Source organism: Protopterus annectens, chromosome 9.part0, assembly GCF_019279795.1.
Source record: "Protopterus annectens isolate FY-2018-M chromosome 9.part0, PAN1.0, whole genome shotgun sequence".
Taxonomy (NCBI): domain Eukaryota; kingdom Metazoa; phylum Chordata; order Ceratodontiformes; family Protopteridae; genus Protopterus; species Protopterus annectens.
In genome coordinates this window covers 1,919,440,173-1,919,464,298 of record NC_056743.1, presented here as the reverse complement: position 1 = coordinate 1,919,464,298, position 24,126 = coordinate 1,919,440,173, and the positions used below count along the sequence as shown (strand labels likewise).

The following is a 24,126-nucleotide window of genomic DNA, read 5'->3' as shown; positions in this document are numbered from 1 at the left end:
GAACCCCAGGCCTCACCGAGAGGGAAGGCTCCGAAGCAGATGTTGGGGCCGAGCTCACCAGCGAGAAGCTCGAGAGGGAGAACGGGTCGGACAAGGGTCCGATGCCACTCGCCTCGGAGCCGGCGAGAGACCAGACGCCCGGATCCCTCCAATGAAGGTCTCAAGGAGGAAATCGGAGCCGAGGATGACGGAGCCGAAAGGGGTTGTATCGGCTCCGAAGTCACAATGGTACCGGTTCTGAGGAGCTCCGGCTCCGAGCTCTGTAAGAGAGTCGAAGGAGGAATGTTCGGTGGATGTGATATAGCTACCGTCTGTTGAGATGGGCTATGGAGAATTTGGGCCAATACCTGAGACTTTAATAGTCTACTCACCACTCTCTCAAGGTCATGATCAGATAGCCTGGATGACCGAGAAGATCGGCTCCGATGGCTCCGCTCCGAGAGCAAGGGTGATCTCGGAGCCGAATGAATAGATTCCACAGAAGGGGATCGAGATCTCTTTTTCGAGATCAATGGAGCCATCAGAGCCGAAGACACATCGGCTCCAACCGGAGCAGACACTGAGTGTCTAGACTTAACAGTATCGGCGCCGGATGGAGCCGATACTGACACTGGTATAGAAGGATCGGCTCCAGCCGGAGCCGATCTCGAACCTGGTGAGGAAGAACCTGAAGCCGACGGCTTGGAAGCCTGAGCCGAAGGCTTAACAGGTTTCGAGGGCTTCCCCGGCGCCAACTTAGTCAGGGAGCTCTCGGGTTTCAATAAGCCCCTTAAAATGAGCTTATTTTTTCGTTCCTGCATGACTCTTGGGCTGAAAGCATGACAGATAGCACAAGAGTCCTGCAGGTGCGAAGGTCCCAGGCAATAAACACAAGAAGTGTGACCGTCTGTCAGAGACATCTTCTGACAGCACGAGTCACACTTCTTGAAGCCTGAGACCTTAGTGTCCTTCGACATAACTGTGTCGATGAAACACTGAAAACACACTGACACACAAACACACTCAGTCCAACAATTAAATTAAATTAAATTAATTAAATTACACTAACAGGGATAACAGACAGTCACACACAAAAAATTCCCTGACAGAAAAAAAAAATAAAAAAATTTAGGGAGGGGAAGGCCTAAGGCCTAACTAGGGGTAAGGGAATATTCCACTCAAAAGAAGGGAACACTGACAGGAATAGGGTTAACGTGAGTTGATAATTAACAAAAATATAATATCTATGTGTAAAAAGTTAAAGGGGGGTAGACAAAAGTCTATGAAAAGTTCACTTACCTAGAGCTGGTAAAAGAAGCACCTCGTTAGCGAAGCGGCAAACGAGATCTGGGTAATCTCCACCTTGCATCATGGGATATAGGGTTGCCTCGAGCTGGTAAAAATTAGCTCTCGAGCTTAGCAAGTGCAGAGTCGGAGCCGAGGATCGGCTCCGAACCCATCCAGCAAGAATGAAGGCGAGATTGACAACTTAACATCAATGGGTTTGAATGCCAGGACCATCAGAACTTTCATGCCAATAGAATCAGGAAGGCTGGACCCTGAAAGGACAATGCTAGAAACAATGAAAAATAAATGTCCACAACCTGGCATAAACAATGCAAATCCAGCATCTAATGTTATGGTAAGCTTACTTACACAACTGCACTATGTCTGTCATACTGATCACTGCTGCAGTAGCCTTTGCTATATGGGTAGATTACCGAAGCTTACTACATTTGGGTTGCAGAAGGGGAAGGGTCCAGTGGCCCTTGGAGAATGGTCTTAGCAAAGCCTGATCTAGACATAGAGAAGGAATTAAACTTATAGTGCTTTGTAAAAGTATGTGTAGAGGCCTTAGAAATACATTGATGAACTGTGGTAAAATGAACCAACAGGAACAAACTGGAACATCTGCAGTCAATGTAAACTGGATGGCTGTCTGTATTCCCTGGGAACAAGACTCCAGAAAAATAAAATTTATATTATATCCTACATATTTCTAGTCAGACCCAAGATGAAGTGCAGTGTTTGCTTCTAACTCCCATACAGAGATAAGGATATCAAGCTAATCAAAACTGTACAATGAATGACCACTGAGGCAGTAAAGGAAGTACAGAAAATGTGCTATGAGGACAGCTTAGAGCAGTTAAACCTACTCCTACTTAAGGACAACTGGGAAATAGGAGATATGATATGGATGAACAAGACACTCAGCAGATGGTATGATGGCATATGGCTCAAGGGGAAAGGCAGAGGAAGGAAGAATGTATGTCTGCCACATTAAGTATTTACAGTTCAACCTAGTACATTAGAAAATACTTTTTCATTGAAATAATGGTAGATACATGAAACAGGTTAGCTAAGGAAGTATCAAATATAAGGAAAAACAGCCCTTCAAGAAGGTCTGAGATGTAAGATGGTCTAAGAGAAGGGGCATAGGACAGGCAACTGAAAGATAATGGCTACAAATAAAACAAATTATACAGACAACCCCTGTATTTTCTATTATTAAAATTATGCAATCTAAGGTACTGCAATTCTGAACACTTAAAATTATATCCATTGTTCACTGAACATCATTTATTAGCAATGACAGTTTTGGGATTTCAGTGTTTTTGGATCTATTTCTGTACTCTTTTCAATGTCAATAAATGAACAGTTGTATCTCCAGATGGTGCGCTGACATTTCCAGAGAACAGCATTTGTTGATCATGCAGCACCATATCCAAAGAGTCTATCATGCGTGATGTGCTAAACATTGAAGAAGGTCAGCATGAAAAGCACATAGTCTCATTGGGAAACATCACCGGCAACTTTGAGTAAGAACTCTTCTGGTCATCAACAAAAGTACAATTTTGTTACCTGCAGAACACTTCAGTTTAACAGAACACCCCAAGGTTCCATTCTTGGTCCCCTTCTCTTTACAGTTTTTACAAATAACCTCAGCCCTGCATCCCAACTAGCTTCCATAGTCCAGTATGCAGATGATTCTCAACTCCATTGGAGATCAATGCTGGACACAGCATATGCACTTTAGGATTTATAAAAGTTGGTGGAACTTCTGTGCTTTATTTATTTATTACATTTGTTTACCAGGTAATGCCCGAAATGGACCAGAAGCCCATTTTTAGCGGACACCCAGGGAGAAAAGCTCCTGACATCCAACAGAGAATTCTAACTAATACTAGCCAATATAATAATCTTAATAATGTTTGCTAAAAAACAGACACACCAACAGCAAACAAGTACTTATGTACAGACATGAATTCTTACTAATACTAACAAATCTAACAATATTAATAATGTTTGATAAGAAACATTGTACACATCTAAAGCAGACAATTTCTTATGTACAGACATGAATTACAGTTTTAAAAACAATATGCTTGACCATATATATGTAAATAGAAGACATATCTGCTAGTGCCAGGAATGGGATCAACTAAGCTAGGAAAACTTGCTTATGATCTAGACCAGTCTAGTTACTAAAATGAGAAATGTAGGTAAGATGTTAGTTATGAGGAGATATGCGGCAGATATGGGGTTGTGTTAGTTAGGAGTTGCAGCTGTTGTAAGAGATATAGTAGGGGAGTGAGCAGGCTTAACCAGGAGGTTTCTTCTTATGTAATCGACCGTCCTAAATGTCGAGTCTTGGAAGATTGAACGGTGAAGTTCAAAAAATAGAAATGTCAAAGCCGCAGAAATACAAATTCTTTCCCAGGGAAAGAATTCAGTTGGCTGTTCCCGCGACTTCAGCATTTTCTGTACTGTGGTGCGAAAGTTACGGATCGGGTTAAGGTAAGTGTGCAAGTGTGATGGACGTTGGGGTTAGGCTGCGGGTAAGGTAAGTGTGCGAAAGTGATGGACATTAGGGTTAGGGCACGGGTAAGTTAAGTGTGCGATAGTGACGGACTTTAGGGTTAGGGCGCGGGTAAGTTAAGTGTGTGATAGTGATGAACTTTAGGGCGCGGGTAAGGTAAGCGTGTAATAGTGACAGAATTTAGGGTTAGGGTGCGGGTAAGGTAAATGTGCGATAGTGACGGACCTTAGGGTTAGGGCTTGGATTAAGGTTAGTGCATAGATAGTTGCGTATGTAAGGTGTAGTGTAGGTTTATTAGGTGTTTGGTGTGCTTGTGTTTTGTGTGTGTTTTTCAGAACAGCAATTTATTTTCCCCCTAGGAAAAAAATTTGCTGTTCTGGGGTTTCGTTGTTGTCATATTTTGAACTTCCAAATTCGAACATATGGTGTTCGAAATTTTGGAAGTTCGATTATATAACATAGACCCAACCAGGAGTATGGCAGGAGCAAAGCCAGTGAATTGCTAGATGTTTTTGTAAAAGGTGCTTGAACTCATGATAATTAGGGTTTTTTCTTTGGGTTGGGGAAGACTGTTCCAGAGTCTGGCAATTTTGTATGAGTAGAGGGAAGTACCAAGTGAGTTGTGTGGTTGGGTAACCCTTAACATGTTTGTTTGCGGACCTAAGTAGTCTGTGATTTATAGTAGGTTGGATTAGGTTGGCTAGTGCAGGGCATTCATTGGGTTGGTGAATTATTTTGTGGGCTATGGACAGTTGATTTAAGTGTTAACAGGTTAGGGAGTTCCAGCCAGTTGAGTTGGGAGCGTGCTCAGCAGTGGTAGGTTCAATAAGGGTGGCCTGTGGTGAACTTGGCAATTTTATTGTCGCTGGATTCTAGACTATGCAGGTCTGATTTTCGTAGGATGGTAAATATTTGGGATCCGTAGAGGAGTGTGGAAAATAGTTGTGAGTGTGCGGTTGCTAGACGGGCACTTTCAGTGAGGTAAGGTTTAGCTCTATAGAGGGTACCTAGTTTGGTGTGGACCTTTTTGATGGTTAGGGCAATGTAGCTATCAAATCTTAGGTTATCATCTATTATGACACCCAGAAGTTTGGTTTGGCTTGTGGGTTCTATACTGGTTCCGTTAGAGGACAGTATTGTTAGAGGGGACTGACATGTTTTTGTTTTGTTGTTTTTGAAAACTATAAGCTTGGTTTTGCTGGGGTTTAGAATGATTTGGTGATCAGTGAGGTATTTTTCTATATCTTGGAAAAAAGTTTGCATTTTTGTTTGTAGTTCCTAGGGAGTGGGGACTGTGCAAATAAATGTGGAATCATCTGCATACTGGACTATGGAAGCTAGTTGGGATGCAGGGCTGAGGTTATTTGTAAAAACTGTAAAGAGAAGGGGACCAAGAATGGAACCTTGGGGTGCTCTGATAAAGATGGGAGAAGGGGGAAAGGGTGTTTTCCCATTTGGTAGCTTGCTGACGGTAAGAGAGATAGCTATGGATCAAGGACAGGGCAGATGAGCTAAGGTTACAAGAGGACATTTTGTTGAGTAGGATTTGGTGGGAAACGGTGCCAAAGGCTTTTGACATATCGAGGAAACCTTCATTTATGAGACTTTGGATGGTGTTGGTAAAGGATAATAGGGCAGTGGTGGTGCTGTGTTTAGGCCTGAAGCCATGTTGGGTGGGGGAAAGAAGGTTGTGATGGAGGAGATGTTTGAGGAGTTGGTTGTGGATGCATTTTTCCAAGATTTCAGCCAGGGGGAGAGGATGGCTATAGGACGGTAATTAGTTAGTTCTTTAGAGATTCTACATTTGTGCAGGGGGATAATGTGAGATATTTTCCATAGAGAGGGCACATACTGCTCTGCAACTGAACAGTTGATTAGGACTGATATGGGCTAAGCAATTGAGTGGGAGGTTATTTTGAGGAATTGAGTGGGTGGCTATTTTGAGGAATTCAGTGGGTAGTAGATCAGCTGCTAGACAGAAGGGTTTGAGTTTGGAAAGGAGATTATTTTTATGTAGCTAGCTTGGATGGGAGTAAATGTGAAGGGGTTGGAGAGAAATAGAGAGGGAGAGAGTACGGTAAGAGGCTGCAATGGCTGGTTGCATAGGAGGGATGTGAGTGTGTTAACGAAGTGAGTGTTGAACTGTGTGGCTATGGGGTCAGCTGTGTTCAAGGTGGCAGGTGGAAGGGTTGAGACATAGCCTGGATTGAGAAGGTTATTAATGTTTTGTCAGAATTTTTGAGGGTTATTTTGGTGGATTTGTTAGCATTTTTGGAAGTAAGTTTGTTTGTCTGATATTATTTGTTTCTTGTCAAGATTTCAGAGTTGTTGATATGAGATGAGATTTTTTACATCCTTGCTAGTGTGATATGTTAGCCACGCTTTCTCTCTCTGTTTAATTAGTGTCTTCTGTTAGCCAAGGTATATGATAATGTTTTAGTCTTATTTTTCTTGTGGGTGTGAGGTCATTTAGTATATTGAGAAAGGTGTTGTTGAAGTACTGTACAGCCTGATCTAGAGGGAGGTGTTTAAGAGGTGACCAGTTGCTTTGTTGAAGTAGAAGATTGAAGGTGGAAATATTTTTCTTGTTGTAGGAGGAATTTATATATTATGTTGGTTTGGGTATGTACCCATTTCCTGTATAGGAAGGTTGGTGACTGGTTACTGAGGGAGTCAGGGAGGCAACCAGCTAGGTGAGCTAGGTTGGGCTTGTTAGTATCCAATCTAGTGTAGATTGCCTTTTGGAATGTTTGTCTAATCGAGTTGGGTAAGATATAATTTGGGTGACATTGTAAAGGTTTGGGTTGAGGGTGGAGTTGGTGTAGGAGCAGGAGTGCCAATCATAGCTGAAGTCACCTAGGATAATTGCTTCTTGGTTGAAAATAGATGAAGCCCATGAAAGTTCTTTATTTGCTGAATTATATACAAACAAAATGCATTGAGACAGCCAGTTGGATAATGCAGTTATTGCTACTGGAAGACTTTTTTTATTCTCTGAGTAGGATACAAAAAGTTGATCAGATTTTCTAATCTTTTGTTCTATGTAGGTAGAAATGTAGTTGTCTGTGAACGTCCAACTGATGTAGCATGTATTCTGCCTTATTGCCATACTTGGGGAAGAATACTGGTAAGTCAATAGATTAATTGAGGATAGATTCTGAGCATACTTTGGGTAAAAAGGATGCATTTGTCTGGAGTGACACTCTATCACTGTGAAACAGCATATATGGAGGTTTAAAGAACAAGGCTTGCAATTCAGATACTCCTCTGGCTGAAGTGATAGCCACTAGAAAGGCAGTTTTCCAGGTTAGAAATTTCAAGTCACATGATGATGCAGGTTCAAAGGGGGAAGAATTATTTTGGAGAAAAGAAAGTTAAGATTCCATGGTGGTAATGGTGGTCTGATATATGGTCTTAATAGATTCGTCCCTCTTAGGAAGGCTTTTGCCAGCCTGTGAGACATTATACTTACATCTCCATTGCCAATATGAAAATATGAGATAGCTGCTAATTGCACTCTGATAGTAGTTGCTGCAGCTCCTTCATTAAAAAGTTTAGTCAAAAATTCTAGTATAGATGATATGGGCATTGAATATGGATCAATATGATTTTGTGAAGCCCAGGTTGAAAAGCTCTTCCATTTACTGAGGTACAATTTCCTGGTAGATGATTTGTGATAAGAAATCAGAATATGTTGAACTGCAGATGAAAGATTTTGTGACCTGGCTATTTTGAGAATTGGAGCAGCCAAGCTGTCAGCTTGAGGGTGGAAAGAGAGGGATGAAAAGTCTTGAAGAATTTGTCAGGAGATCTGGCACTGGGTCCAGGATTCAAGGTTTTTCTGTAGATGAGGCTGTAGGAAGGGAAACCAGATTTGACGAGGCCAGTATGGCTCTATCAGGATTAATGTCCCTCCCAGAGAACTGGCTTTCTGAAGTACCTTGGCTATCAGTGGAAAAGGGGGAAAAGTATAATGGAGACCCAGGGGACAATCGTGTACAAGTGCATCCTTCAATGATTCCCCCGGTGGGGGGATAAGGGCAAAGTAGCTGCTGCATTATGTGTTCGTGGACATGGCAAAGAGATCACAGCAAGGCTGGCCCCAGTTGCGAAAAATCATTTCCACCACTTCTTACTTCAGGGAGCACTTGTGGGACATTAGAATTGCCCTGCTGAGTTTGTCTGCAATCACGTTGTATTTCCCCGGGATATGCATTGTTATTAGAAAGCGCTGGGTTGAGGTCACCCATTGCCATACACTGAGGGCCTCTCAACAAAGGGGGTAAGAATAGGTTCCTCCTTGTTTGTTTATGTACCATATGACTGACATGTTGTCCGTCTGGACTGCAATCGTTCCTAGAGGAAGAATGTGTTGAAATGCTTGCAACACCAATAGCATTGCTCTCATCTCCAGTACACTGATGTGCAGGTGAGCCTCATGTTCTTGCCAAGTGCCTTGCGCTGTCTTTCCCTGATAATGCTCCCTCCACCCTATCTGGGAAGCGTTTGTGGTCACTGTGGCTGGTGGGGGAGGTAGAGTGAAAAGACAAACTATGGTGACTTGATCAGAATTTAGCCACCAGGTTAGGTCTCTTTTGTAAGTGTCTGTCAGAATTATCTTGTATCAGGCAGTTTGAATTATCTGGTATGACATCGGTAGTTCCTGCATCGTCCATTGGGTAAAAAGAAGCCACTGGGGAATTCTCATATGCATCCGAGCTAGGGGGAGTATGGTAACTATTGCTGACATTGTCCCTAAAACTTTGAGAACAGTTCTTGCTTGGACTCTCGTTCTTGAAAGCAAGTTTTGAATTTGTGTCCGAAGGGTTTGTATCCGTTTTTGTGGAAGAGTTAACATCATTGTTACAGAGTTTAGTTCTGTGCCTATAAAGGTGATATGCTATGATGGCAATAAGGCAGATTTTTCGTAATTGGTTGTAATCCCTAGTTGCACACACAGGTCCAAAGTGTTTTCTCTTGCTTGTAGTTATAGATGCTTGGTGGTGGTGGTAAGGAGCCAATCATCTAAATACGGAAACACCAGGAATCCTGCACTTCTCAGATGAGCTGTAACCATTGCCATGCATTTGGTGAACACTTTGGGGGCTGTAGTGAGCCCAAAGGGCAGTGCTCAGAATTGGTAGTTACTGGCTCCCAGTCAGAAGCGCAAGTGTCTCCTGGATGGCCTGTCCATTTTTATGTGGAAGTATGTATCCTGGAGGTCTACAGAGCACATCCAATTGTCTTTTCCCAGAAAGGGAAGAATTGACTGTAGTGTGACCATCAAGAACTTTGTCATTTTTACCCATTTGCTTAATGTGCTGAGATCCAATATTGATCTCCAGTCCCCTGTTTTGTTTGGAACTAAAAAGAATCCTGAGTAAGTCCTGGATCCTATCTGGTCTGCGGGGACTGGTTGGATGACTCATTTTTCTAGCAACTTTTGAATATCGGTTATTGCTTTATTCCTGTGACTAGGTGGAACATCCGGAATTCTTCTCATGGTTAGGGGAGGGTTGGAAAAGGGAACAGAGTAACCTCTGGACATGATCCTTTGCACCCAGTTGTCTTTTGTTATTTTTAATCAGGCATCTGGATACAAAGGATCATATCCAGATGTTACTCTGTTCCCTTTTCCAACCCTCCCCCAACCATGAGAAGAATTCAGAAAGTTCCACATAGTCACAGGAATCAGGCAACAACCAAAATTCAAAAGTTGCTAGAAAAACGAGTCATCCGACCAGTTCCTGCAGACACAGAAGAAGATTCCTAGTCGCCCTGATTTTGCGGACCCCCTTTGCCGCATGGCCAGCGTCTTCCATTATTTTCCCCTCCTCTGCCTCTGGATGGGGGTTCACCACATGTGTCTTGAAAGGCTCTCTGAGATTTACGAAACCACATCTTTCCACCCATTTGACCCTTAGGATAGGGTCTTGAAGAAGTAGAAAAACGGACTCCAATGGCAGAGAGAGAGTCTTCTCTTGCTACTCACACCTGGTCATTGTTTCTTTAACTTTGGGCCCAAAAAGCGTCAAGCCATCAAAAGGGGTGTTGATGAAGGATGACTTGAAAGGTTCAGCAAATGAACACAAGAGCATCCAGGAATGTCTCCTAAGGGCAATTCCAGAACTCGTTGATCTGCTTGCTCCATCGGCTGCATATGAAATAAGCCTCATGGAAGAGCTGACTATTGAGTTTAGGGTGGAAAGCTGGGAAGTTACCATATCCGTGACTCCTGCAGCTACATTACCCTGGAGGGTATCTCCAAGCTCCTTTAGGAGATCTCTCTGTAATCTTGTAAAGTGAGTTAGGTAATTCAGAGACCACAGTGTAAAGGTCACTGATGAGAACATGCTCTTCCTGTATCTGTCCATCGTACACGACTCTTTATTCAGAGAATTACAGATGTGGACGTCTTAGATAACTCCTTTTTGGTGGCCGCCATCACCACCACCATAGCATCTACAGGCACTCCTTTAGTCTTCTGGTGCAGTAATAAATTTATTAGGCCACCTAGGGACAGGTTCCACTGTATCTGGAGACTCCCACGCCTTTCAACAAACCAATTCCATGAGTTCGTCGAAAGGCGAAGAAACCCAAGAGGTGGAAGGTCGAGAACCAAAAGCCTTCATGTACGCAGACTCCTCTTCAGAAGGGTTAGTGGCCTTCCAGCCACCTCTCTGCTTAAGGACTTCCAAGATGTCTGCAAATGAGACATCTTCAGAAGGCGACTGTGAGGACCCCTCTGATTCATCGAGGTCCATGTCTGATGTCAATGACTCCTCAGGGGAGTCCAGATGTTTCCTCTTACATAATCTCTTTTGGGGTGCCTCCTCAGATGGGGCTTCTGGGGAGGTTCCTGAAGAGAAGGGATTGTCCTGTGGGGCTTCATGAAGCTTTGGACCTCTACGCTTTGGGCCAGATTATGCAGGAACTGAAGCCCTAGGGGAAGGAATGGTAGGGTCTGATATACTAGATGCCCGTGGGGACAAAGCTCTCCTCATGACCGCAAAGGCCCCTCTCCCATAACCCAAGGAGAACTCCGGCTCCGAGGAACCAGAAGCTCCCTCTGGAGCCACAAAAGACGGCTCCGAGGTCGAGGTAGGAGCCGAACTCATCCGAGCCAAAGCCCCGAGAAGCAAAATCGGAACGATAAAAACTCAGTCTGGCTATGCCCCCCGGAGCCGACAGGAGAATGTCGGTCCCTAGCCACCTCAGTCGGCATCGAGGTAGTCAGAGCAGTAGGAGCCAAGGATCCATAACTATTAGCTCCACACATTCCAGCTCTAAAGCCACAGTAGGGGTCGGAGGAGGAATCAAAGTGGGGAGAACTGGTCTAGTCGGATCCGAAGCCTGGTGGGTCGGTTCTGACAAAATATTTGACAGAGCCGGTGTTCTCAAAAGCTTCTACACCAAGCGGTCTACATCCAAATCCAATAGACTTGTGGAAGAATGAGAGGACGGCGCTGGTGATGTCACAGACTGTAATACTGGGGATCGGATCATAGGAGATACTGGATCTAAAACAGGTGATCGGCTCCTAGCTCTAACTAACACTGGCCCCGACACAGATGGAGCTGAGGTAGAAGTCTGAGTCGAAGTTGTCAGTTCCAAAACTTTCTGTATCTTTTTTGATGGCTCCAAACCATCTGATGAGGCAGAAGACAGTCTCTTTCAGCCCTTGTCAGACTTAGATGAAGGTGAAGAGGTCTTTTTTGAAGAAGTTTGACCCTTATCCAAATCATCAGCAAAGGAAGACTTTAGCAAACCCTTCAGTATTAACTTATTCTTTCACTCTTGTAACACACTCAAGCTGAAAGAATGACAAATGGAACAACTTTCCTACAAATGCAGGGCTCCTAAACAGTATGCACATTCAATATGACCATCAGTAATCGACATCTTTTGTGAGCATTTTGGACATCTTTTAAATCCTGAGACCTTGGTCTCCTTAGTATCTTTTGTTTGTTTGCTAGCCATTACCAACAGAAGATATAAGCTTTCTAATTTAAACAGACTATCAGCTCTTTGAGAAAAAAGGAAGCACAATCCACAGTACTGCACCTGAAAAAGCAATGTTAACAAAGACAATGCATAAATGATGACAAGCCTTTAATTAAAAACGGGTTGACAACAATATCTACCTAACTATCTATATATATATATATATCTATCTATATATATATATATATATATATATATATATATATATATATATATATAATACACACTATAATATGTAGAAGAAAAATTAAAAGAACACAAGTTATAGCCACCTACTAATAATGGGCAAATCTTAGGAATACTGGCACACACAGTAAAGCCTCAAAAACACGGCTACTGAGGAAAAATGTTATAAGTGTAAAAACACACACGCACATGCCCAAGCCTTAAAACACAGCTATACATTTAAGATTAATAAACATAAACAAAAAACACTCTCACAGTAATGTTTTCAAAGAAACAGTTATTTAACAGTTTTACTACAGTTAGATAGTAAATGTCTTCTAATCCTAAATATGTACGAAGAAAAATCCACAGCTATAAGGGGATAGGGTTTGAAAAAGGCCTGTACAAGGCCAACTAGCCAAAACGTTATATAAAAAAGAAAAATAAGATGCAGCAGACATGTTACATCATGGATAAAGAGAATAACACTCTAAACTATAAACTACAATTATATAGTAAACGTTATGATTAAATAACAGAAAAACAGTAAAATTTAGCCACAGCTAGCTTGCGATGACTTGATTAGTTTCAGCAGCAAACGAGATCTGGGGAATGCCATACAGCTTCATGGGATAGGGATTGAGCCATGAGCTAGCTGAAGACCTTGAAGCTTTAGAAAGTGGTGCCGAGTCGGAACCAAGGATCAGTTCTGAACCCATCAGTCAAGAATGAAGGTGAGATAGGACAACTTCACATCACTAGTTTTCTTCAGAAAAGTAAGGCTGTGGAAGGTTTTTCTGAGCAGGGGACTTATCAACCCAACCTTGAAGGATTGCTGTCTTATCTTCAGTACCATGAAACATGCAGAAAGGGCACACTTCAGTGGCAAGAAAGCTCTTACGTTTATTGGCAATCTGACTGCCTTTTATATGGCTACTGCTTACTAATACAAGCTACTGTGGAATTTAAATTTCTCCAGCATGAACTAAGGGACAAGCAGTATTCAGAAAATGAAAATAACTAATACTAAGAAGTATGAATGACAAGCATGTGTGCAAAGCAGAATATATATATATATATATATATATATATATATATATATATATATATATATATATATATATATATATAAAGTTTGTGTTTATGACCATGTCGTTTGTTGTGACAGTGGATCCTTTTTCAGCATTCTCACTGATGCGTGTTGTGACAGTGTTACGGGAAGGATTTTTTTAAGGTATGGTGTGAGGTTAGGTTTGGGGTGGAGTTAAGTTTACAGCTAGCATAGGAGGAGGTACTGAGGAGATACAGGGGATGAAGCCCCACTTTCTCCCCAGTAACGTGTGCTAAACCTAACCCTTCCCCTGTAACCAACCCTAACCCCACACCATAGCTTGAAAAAAACCTTTCCTGTAACACTGCCACTATTCAGACAAACTGAAGACTAGTGTTATGGAAGTGGTTTAGTGTAAAGACCGGGATAGTAATTTGTTTTGCTATTTTGATATTTCACGTGTTTTTTTCCTATTTTTTTTTTTGTTAGAAAGATCAATAAGTACTAGCCTAGCCAATTTTGCTTTTTTGCTCAAAATAACATATCCCATTTAGTTATAGATTGTCCTTACTTATCCCATGGCAAATAATTATATATTACCCCTAATAAAAATAACTTATTCCACAGATCATTTGAAGTGACTCATGCACGGGATAAAGCATTCAGGAGCTGCATCTGTCCATTAGTAGTATAGGAGGCAGTCCCAAGATAAATTTTCTGTTTCCCATCCATATAGCTAAGCTGCACTTTAAAAAAGACAGGGATGAACTTTGTTTTATATGGATGAGGATTCTGTTCTACAGCAGTTGTATACTCCGTGAGACTTACCTATCCTACCACACTGTTTTGTTGAAGTTACAGAAGAAACTTAGATCCCTAGACCAAATAGTTCTGATGCAATCTGACTCGCATGTGCAATTGATCAATTAGTATTGGGTCAGAGGATGTCTTGTATGCCAGACAAAGGTAACCTCTTAGCAGTCTCCATGTAGGACAATTTGCTTAGACCTTGTACTCTTTTAGTAAGGTATCTCTGTGGACAATCCAATTGTTGCATGTATCGGCAGATACATGCCAAAGGGGGTATTATATTTGAATTATATTTGATGATTGGCCTAATAAGGGCTGAGTAAAGGGAAGCAATGACATTCCTAGCTCTAGACACAAGCCCTTTCTTTATAAACTGTGCATTATACAAGGACTTTCTTACAACAATAGACACATGTTGATAGAAGTTTAGGTCACTGTCCACGTAAGTTCCTAAACCTCGAACAACTGTGTCAACTCTTAGGGATGTGTTGTCAATGTGGTACTTCCTTGGGGTAGATGACTTCCCAAAGGATACAATAAGAGGAGGTTGGCATAATGGTTAAGGTATTCACCTTACAGACACAAAGTGCAGGGTTCAATTCTCACATGGGGTAATTGGCTAAGCTTAAAAAATGGCCCACAGGGGCAGTTAGCTTAGTACTAATCTATGAATCTATGCATTTTTTGGTATTTGGTTTCAGCCTGATTTTGACACCAGTTATTTATTTCAGACAAACCTTTCTGCAGGACGGCTAAGTCATTTTGGGATTCAATGACTGCTCCTAGCTTGCAGTAATCTGCAAACTTAGTCAGCCAGTGCACTTTAGTATTCAGAAAAGTAGATGCCAAACAGAAGAGTCCCAAATGCAGAACCCTGGGGGCCTCCACTGATGACTGGTCTCTTTGTGGAGGTAACGTCCCCTATTCTGATTAACTACTTCCTATATTTGAGCCAGCTAACAATCCAGCAGGTGACACGGGGATTTTTTTCCTAGTTTCTTTAGCTTTTCTACTATGTCTGAGTGGACACTGTATTGCTCACAGCCATACAGACTGAATATCAATGTTAACAATTAGTTCTAAAACATATAATGGTTTGAAAAATGACTAATTTAGCTTCTGAACCAGAAAGAAGCCAGCAGACTGAAGCCAATTGTAAAATAAAAAATACTATCAGACTAACAAAACTGACCAAATTCACAATACATTCTGAATGTCTGCATTCTGAGAATTTAGAAAACTACTACAGGCAGCATGAGTCTGATGCTTTTGCTCTGAGCATTGAGTATAAAGCATGGGCAGATATCCTAAGAATAAGGAATAACAGCACCTAACAACAAGAATATATTCAAAAATAATAATTGGTAAGTTCTAGAATAAAAAAATGCATTTTGTAAAATCAAACCATTAAAAGGAAAATATATATTTCACAGGCACAAATAAAATTAGAAGGCAAAAACACTTACTGCACAGTCAAAGCAGTTGAATGAAGAGTGAAAGTAAGGCCTTGTTCCAAGCCCATACATTTTTATAAACATTTCAGACATAAATAGTCCTAAGAAAGTGAATTCTGCATAGTCTGAAAAAGAAAGAAGAAATGTTTAGTGCCCATAGGTGAACATAATTCATACTGCTGTTAAAACCAGAATATGGCACAAAAATAATAGTTTAATTAGAAAATTATACTACATGATGTTATCTTCTTGGCTAACCAGAACACTAATAACTCATAATAATATCCATTGAAAAACTATGGCAATTCAACTGCAGAAGCCTTATTCAGCCAATTAGAATCAGCCACTGCAAAAGGAGTCCCTTTTGTAGCCATTCTGATTGGTTGATATTCTACTAAAGCTTCCACTCACATACATACACGAAAAAGAGTGACAACAGAGGTACCCACTGAGCAGTTCTAACTCTTAACAAAGAAAAGCTGAAAATCATACAGAAAAGTAAACTGCACACAAAACTAAACAGAAAATGAGCAATGAAATCACAGTAAAATGCTTCAAAAGTGTGAAAGAATACAAACAAAATTTAAAAAGATCCCAGACAGCCACACTTCATAAAAGTAACTTACCTCACACAGACTTCAAAACATAATTAGACTTTCTCCAGAAGAAACAGAAAAGAATGAATGTGTTACCAACCTTTTCGGTATTGAATGTTTGCTAAACAAGTCATGCAGTATAATAGGAATAATTAGACTGCCTTTGTTCACTTCCCTTATTCTACTGATGAGCAAATCTAATTATCATTTCAGTAACCATTTCTGATCTGTACCTGCTATTGGTATCCTCTAGCTATCCAAAAATGGACAAGAGAAACACAGAAAAAATACACATAAACAAAGAGAAAGGAAAAAAGAAAGAAAGATGGGAGAGGGACAAAAAAGAGAGAATATAAAGAAAGGGAGGGAAAGTAGGAAGGACAAATATGGAAGTAAGTGGGAAAGGAAAGAAAGGCATTTAAGATTTTATAACTGACACAGATACTTACTGAGGAATTCTGACAGCCATGCCTGCTGGTTATAGTGTACAATAGCAACACACAAGGTGTTAAGAGCTACCAGACTGAGCACGGTCCAGTAAAAGGCCTGAGATTTTACTACACGACGGATGAAAAAGCGTAGCCTCCTCTCCTTCTTTCGAAAAAAAGAAGAATTTTCCAATTTGTTACTTTTAATACTGGCTCTGGCAAAAGGAGAACCTGTTAAGACAACAGGAAAAGGTCTTACACCTGAGCCATAACATCTCTTTGATACATCAAATAAATACACAAACAAAATGAGTGTAGCATTTTCATATCAAACAATCACGAAAACTATCAAAGAAAACGGTGTTATAATTAAAATGACAAAATTATAAACTCCACATTGGCTTTAAAAATTATAGGACTGTATGCCTTGAAAGAGCACAACTGAAAAATATATTCTCACAACAAACAATAACATTTTACTTGGTCTACTTAACAATTACCTCTGCCATCATATCCTGATTTTTCTTCATACTTCACTGATGTTTTCTAGAACTACAGTAGCATTTTTGTTACATTTTTAGCAATCTATTTGCCAAATAATTGTCAATTATGAGCATAAAGAATTAAAGAAGTCTCAAAACTTTAGTACAACAGACCCTGTGCCTTGCCAAAGTATAACAGCAGAGAAAGTGAACTTAAGATATTAGTTGATGCAGATAGCAAACTGCATATTTATTAGATTAGACAACTTGAAGATATTATGTAGGCTTTCATTACCAACACATATATATATATATATATATATATATATATATATATATATATATATACATACATATATATATATATATACACACACACATACATATATAGATAGATAGATAGATAGATAAAATAAGGGTCCAATGTTAAGAAATACAAAATGGACAGTGAACAATTTGTGACAAGACATAAACTGAAAACTAAAGATTTAAAGGACCACTACTGTCAGACATTGAAAAAATACATACTGAGGGGAGGTATTTACCCCAGTCGGGCATTGCTGACAAACTCAAGAGGTTAGGTACAAACCCGTATATCACCCAGTGGACCCAGGAAGTTAGAATTGCGGAGTCCACCTCTACAAAGAGCACAGTCACAAGTGGAGTCCATCAGGGGATCAGTCCTTGGACCGCTTCTTTTTGGCATTTACTTCTCAGAAGTCAAGGCCACTGTCAGTATTCTCTTGCTGACTAAATTTGCAGATGATTGCAAATTAGAAGCTGTCATTGAATCTCACACTGACAAAAATGTTCTCCAGGAGGGGCTGACACAGACAAACAACTAGTGTTAGAGTCATGGACTAAAACTAAATGCCAAGAAATGCATAATAATATCCTTTGGGGAAGTCATCCATCCCTGGTAACTATCATACTAACAACACATCCCTTAGAATTGACCCAGTAGTCAGGGACTTATGGACACATATAGATAGTAATCTAGCCTTTGATCATCACGTATCTAGTGGTTAGGAAATCATTATATGTTCCGCAACTTATAAACAAAGGTATGGCATCTAAGTCCAAGGAAGTCATTGTTCCACTGTATTCGGCATTCATCAGACCTACCATTGAGTACAATGCCCCTTTTGGTATGTACCTAACCAGGCATATCCAACAAATGGAACGTCCACAGAGGTTCCTCACTAAAAGAATCCAGGGCATAAGCAATATTTCCTGTGCAGACTGCCTCAAGGCCATAGCCCTGTATTCTGTCTCCTACAGGCTTTTGAGGGGAGATCTATGCCTGGCATACAGGGCATTGTCAGACCCCATTCTGATGGACTTCCTGGAGATCCACAAAACAAACAGCACCAGAATTACCCATTTTAAAGACTTAAACCTTGCCTGTGATATAAATAGGACCTGCTGGAGAGAGAGGTATGTATCCCAGAGACTACTCCATCTATGGAACAAGCTCCCCATCCATGTGAAGCAGAGTTCCTCCCTAATCCAATTCAAGTGCAACTTGAACAATTGGATGGGAAACTGGAAATTCATCTCTGGCTTGGCACCTATGTCTCTGATGCAAACAGGTAACCTGTAAATGGTTCATCTCCCAGGTCCATGCTTATACATCATGGGTATCAGAACTCATCAGAGATATGAGATGCATGGCTAGGCTTAAAAAGGTCCTTGTGGTCATTAGCCCAGTAAACACCTATGAGCCTATAAACATTATATATACACTATACATAGTGAAGTGCTAATTAATGTGATCAGAACATGGCTGGAAGATTTTTCATTCTTTCTTAGCTTTACAAAAAAAGAAGTTATGTACTCACCATAACGTTCCATCTGAGTAGGTACTTCATTTGTCTGCAACCTGTGGGTATCGGATCCGATCTCGGATCCGAGCCGGCAGCTTCACAAGCTACAAGATCCGAGCTCCTAGCTCCTCCCCCTACCCATAATCCCCTGCCACTAACTGTATTACCTCAGATCGATTTTGCCCAATCTAAGTCATAACCTCGACAGAGGTATACTGAAGACCTAACTTCAAGACAGTAATATTTCAGGTGACCAGAAAAACCCGAAAAAGGGTTAGGGGGATGGCAGGGGGGGACGGTTGCAGACAAATGAAGTACCTACTCAGATGGAACGTTATGGTGAGTACATAACTTCTTTATCTGAAGTAGTTACTTCATTTGCTCTGCAACCTGTGGGACAGAGTCCCCAGCTACCTAGACAATAAACCTGGGTGGCCTTATGGAAGGATATTCCGAAGCACCACGGAGCCAAAAGAAGCCCTACTTCTCGATATCATATCCAGTTTATAATGAGAAATGAACGTATGAGAAGAGGACCAGGTAGCTGCTGAACATATGTCGTCCAAAGGAACCCTGGACCAGAAAGCTGCTGAGGTGGCGATGGACCGGGTAGAATGAGCGTGTATTCCCATAGGAGCTGGTTTGCCCGAAGATACATACCCCTGAAATATACATTGACAAATCCAATTTGCTAGGGTCACTTTAGAAATGGCCCTTCCCCTGGCTGATTTTGCAAAGGACACAAACAACTGACAACTGATCAGACTTGCGAAAATCTTTAGTTTTGTGCAAGTAAAAACGTAGTTGCCTGTGTACGTCCAGTCTGTGCAATATGTACTCTCCCTTATTCTGAAAATTTGGAAAGAACACGGGCAAATTGATTGATTGATTGATATTCGATTCCGAAGCCACCTTAGGTAAGAAAGATGGGTTAGTCCTGAGAGACACTCTATCCCTGTGAAAAATGAGATAAGGGGGTTTCATACACAGTGCTTGGAGTTCCGAAACCCTCTTAGTAGAAGTAATAGCTACCAAGAAGGCCATTTTCCAGGACAAGAATTTTAAAGGAATCGAAGCTGCAGGCTCAACGGGTGGACTCGTTAGGGCTTGCAAGACTAGCATCAAATCCCATGGGGGTACCACCGTTTTCACAGGAGGCTTCAAGAGAAAGATGCCTCGCAAGAAGGTTTTGCATAACTTTATGGATGCCAATGATCCTAGTCCATCTCCCACATGAAAATGGAAAATGGCTGCTAACTGCACCTTAACCGTAGAAGCACTTGCTGCCTGCCGAAAAATCAGCGACAGGAAGTCCAGGATTGTCGGAATAGGAACTGTAAATGGATCCAGGCCCTTGTCTGTTGCCCAGATGGAGAAGCGTTTCCACTTGCTATTATATATCTTCCTGGTAGCCGGCTGATGAGCTGCTACCAGAATGGCCTTCACTGGTGATGAGATACCGGGAGTCCTAGCCATCAGTGGAACTGGATCAACCAAGCCGCAAGCTTGAGGTTTACCAGGTTCGGGGTTTGACATCCTGCGGGATGTGAAATCAGGACTGGAATGGGTTCCAGTATCCAAGGGGGAGTTAAACTGTGAGACCGCAGATATGGGAACCAGATCTGACGAGGCCAGAATGGGGCCATGAGGATAACTCTGCTCCCCAATCGAGAGGCTTTCTGTATGAACTTCGTCATGAGCGGAAGGGGAGGGTAAGCATAAAGAAGACCGGGAGGCCAAGCATGAACAAGAGCGTCTCTGGGAGTCTCCCCCTCGGGGGGAAGTATTGCGAAGTACTCGCTGCATTTTGTGTTTAATGGAGAAGCAAAAAGATCGCAGCGAGGCCAACCCCACTTGCGGAAGATCTGCTTTGCAACTGATGGATTGAGAGACCACTCGTACGGAGTGAGAATTATCCGACTCAGTTTGATTGTTAATATGTTGGACCATCCCAGAATGTGCATTGCTACTAGAAAGCGGTTGGTGGATATCGCCCATTCCCACACTCTCATAGCTTCTCGACAAAGGAGATAAGACCTGGTTCCCCCCTGTTTGTTTATGTACCAGACTACCGACATATTGTCTGTCTGGATTGCAATAGTCCCCAGAGGAAGAAGGTCGTGGAGAGCTTACAACGCTAGAAGCACCACCCTCATCTCTAGGACACTGATATGCAGAGTGGTCTCTAGGGAAGTCCACGTGCCTTGGACGGTTCTGCCCGAACAATGCCCCCCCACCCGAGGCGAGAAGCATCCATGGTCAACGTGGCTTGGGGCGGGGGAATCACAAAGGGTCTCCCTTGCCTCAGCTCTCGAGAGTAAAGCCACCAAAGAAGGGAATCCCTGCAAACTCTGTTCAGTGGAATCGGGGAGCTTAACGGGTGAGTAATAGCGACCACTGAACCTGGAGCATCCATTGTAAAACCTGCATTCGCAGGCGTGCATGAAGGGATAGACCGATTGCCGCTGCCATAGACCCTAGTGCCCTCAGGACTAACTCCGCCACAGGAGCTTGGTTCTGAAGAAGAGTAAGCACCTGAAGCAACAAGCTGCTCAGCCTGTCCAACGTCAGAAAGGCTCGAGAAGCACGGGTATCCAATCTGGCCCCTATGAACTCTATGACTTGTACGGGGCGAAGGAAGGATTTTTGAAGATTCACTGAGATGCCTAGACTCTGGGCAAGAGTCAGAGCGTAATCTCTTGCAATGCAGAGTTGATGCCTGTTGGCGGCAGTAAGGAGCCAGTCGTCTAGGTACAGGGAAACCTGAATGCCCTGAAGTCTCAGGTGGGCTGCAACCACTGCCATGACCTTGGTGAACACCCTGGGGGCTGAAGTGAGGCCAAATGGAAGAACCCAGAACTGATAATGACTGGCTCCCAGCCGGAAGCGGAGAAACCTTCTGGATCGTCTGTCCATCAGTATGTGGTAGTATGCATCCTTGAGGTCTATAGAGCACATCCAGTCATTCTCCTGCAGCAAGAGGAGAATTGATTGAAGTGTGACCATCCGGAATTTTTCCTTGGGGATGAAAAGGTTCAGGGCGGACAAGTCTAGGATGGGTCTTAGGTCCCCCGTCTTCTTTGGCACTAAAAAGAACCTGGAGTAATAACCCAATCTGGACTGATCTGGGGGGACGGGCTGGATGGCTCTTTTTCTTAGCAACTTCAAAACCTCTGAAGTCGCTGCCTCCCTCTGATCGGGTGGAAAATCGGGGAGGCATCTGCTTGAAGGGGGAAGGCTTAGGAAGGGAATGGAGTAACCTCTGGATATGACGCGGAGCACCCATTGATCTGTCGTAATGGACCCCCAATTTGACAGATGCTCTATCAACCTCCCTCCGACTGCCTCCAGAGATGGACAGTCGGGTAAGCCCTCAGGGCTGCTGTGCGGGTCTGCCCGAGAAAGGCTCTCTAGACCTGAAATTACACGGCCCCCCCCTGCCTCTGGGCCGGCGTCCATCTTGTCCTCCTCTGCCTCTGGAGGATGAGGGGGTCCGAAGCTGGATGGGATTGCTGAGACTTGCAGAACCACAGCTTCTTTTGTCCCCTCTGATTCCTTGAGAAGGATCATTGAGGATTAGAGAAGCGGACCCAGACGGCAGACAGCGTCTTCCCGTCCTTCTCGCTTTGGACCAGCGTTTCGCGAACGATCTTGCCAAAAAGTGAAGACCCATCAAAGGGCGCATTCGTGAAGGACGCCTTGAAGGGTTCCGCAAAATCGCGAAGGCGGAGCCAGGCGTGACGCCGCAAGACGACCCTGGCTCCACTGGCCCTAGCGGCTCCCTCCGTTGCATGAGAGAGTAGCCGCATGGATGTGTTAGATATGGATTTCAGAGTGGCCATACGAGTCGAAAACACATTCTTGTCCTCGACCAACATGGACTCCGGGGGGGGGGGGGCTGCAGCGTATTCCTTAATCAAGTCTCGCTGTAGCCTAATGGTATGTGCTATATAATTCAGCGCCCTCACAGAGAAGGTCGCTGAAGCAAACATCCGCTTCCCAATGCGGTCCAGCGCCCGAGATTCCTTATCCAGCGGGTGGACCGAAGAACTCTCTTGGGCGAGTTCTCTCTTCGTGGCAGCCGCCACCAACATGGCATTGACCGAAGACCCCTTGGCCCACGACTGTCTATCTGATGGGGGGCTAAGGACTTTGTCGGGCCATCTCGGGATTGGCTCCACGGTGTCGGGCTCCTTCCACGCCCTGGTAGTAATAAGGTCTACCAGGGGGTCAGCTGGAGGGGACACCCAGGAGGTAGACGGGCCTGCCTCAAACGCCTCCAGGAACACTGATTCATCCGCGGAAGGTTTTTGGGCAGACCAACCCCTCTAATACGCAACATCTCCATGATGTCTCTGAAGGAGACATCCTCGGGGGGTGATCTTGGGGAACCTTCTGTTTCATCCAAATCCGTGTCTGTGGTGATGGACTCAGGGGAGTCCTGGTGCCTCCTTTTACACCTCCGTTTACGAATGACGTCCTCGGTGGGACTGTCCGAGGAGGGCTCGTCAACGGCTTCCTGTTCCTCCACAGGAACCGGCTGGAGGGCTTGGGCAGGCTGTCCCAATGGATGGATGACAGAGGATAGACCCATATGCACTGGGGGTGCCGGAGGATCCGAAGCCCGGACCGGGGACCTGGAGGACCTCGACAGCACCCTCTCCACTACCTCGAAAGCCGAAGGAGAACTACTCTCCCCAGGCTCCGAAAGCAATCTCCTCGGCTCCGAGGTAGGGACCGGAGTCGGAGCCGATGCTGTCGGATCCGAGAGAGAAGTGCGCTCCGACCTCAATGGCGCCGAAGACACATCAACTCCCCCGGATCCGACGCTCGGCCCTCGGCCCCGAGAACTCGTATCCGAAAAACTTGAGGGCATGGTCGGCGTCGAAGAGACTGGAGCTATCGGCGCCGACGAATCCCCGACTACGAAAGGGCCCGGATCTGATGACTCCAAAACCCGAAAAAGGGTTGGAGAAGGAGTGATCGGAGCGAAGACAGAGGCCGCACTCCCCCCCTGCGGGGGGGGAGGCAAGAGCACCCCCATCTGCATTTGGGTCTGCAAGAATCGACGCATCATCCGATCCATATCTACGTCGGTGAGGCTCCTGGTCGACCTGGAGGAAGTCGTCGAGGCAGGCCGTGAGGGTCGCCTCGATGACCTCGAGGGAGACTGGTACTCCCCCTCCGGCTCCGGCGAAAAACAAGGCGAATGGAGCCGAGAGGGGGCAGATCCGGGAACCCTCGAGGGAGAGCTAGCCAGCTTAGATGGCGGGGCTGAGGGATGAGTCTCAGCCCGCCTTTTTTGAGACCTGTGTCTCTCCTTATCTTTGTGCCTCTTATCTTTACAGGAAGAGGCTTTTTGAGACCTGTGTCTCTCCGTATCTTTGTGCCTCTTATCTTTAGAGGAAGAGGCACCAGAGTCCCCAGAACTCAAACCCAAATCGGGAGGTTGAGTCCCCGGTTGAGCGGGGGAAGCGGAAGGCACTGGGGCTGTGGAGACAGCCTGTGCCT

At 43.6% G+C, this 24,126-nt stretch overlaps 1 protein-coding gene across 1 annotated transcript in view; it reads right to left on the bottom strand.

Moving 5' to 3' along the window:
- CACNA1A (calcium voltage-gated channel subunit alpha1 A) overlaps positions 1–24,126 on the bottom strand; it is a 3,713,953-nt gene that overhangs the window by 2,511,675 nt on the left and 1,178,152 nt on the right. Inside the window, exons 8-9 of the mRNA XM_044082385.1 lie at positions 16,329–16,538; positions 15,296–15,408 (exon numbers count right to left, since the gene is read on the bottom strand). Of these exons, the coding sequence (XP_043938320.1) occupies positions 15,296–15,408; positions 16,329–16,538 (323 nt within the window). The remainder of the gene's footprint in view (positions 1–15,295; positions 15,409–16,328; positions 16,539–24,126) is intronic.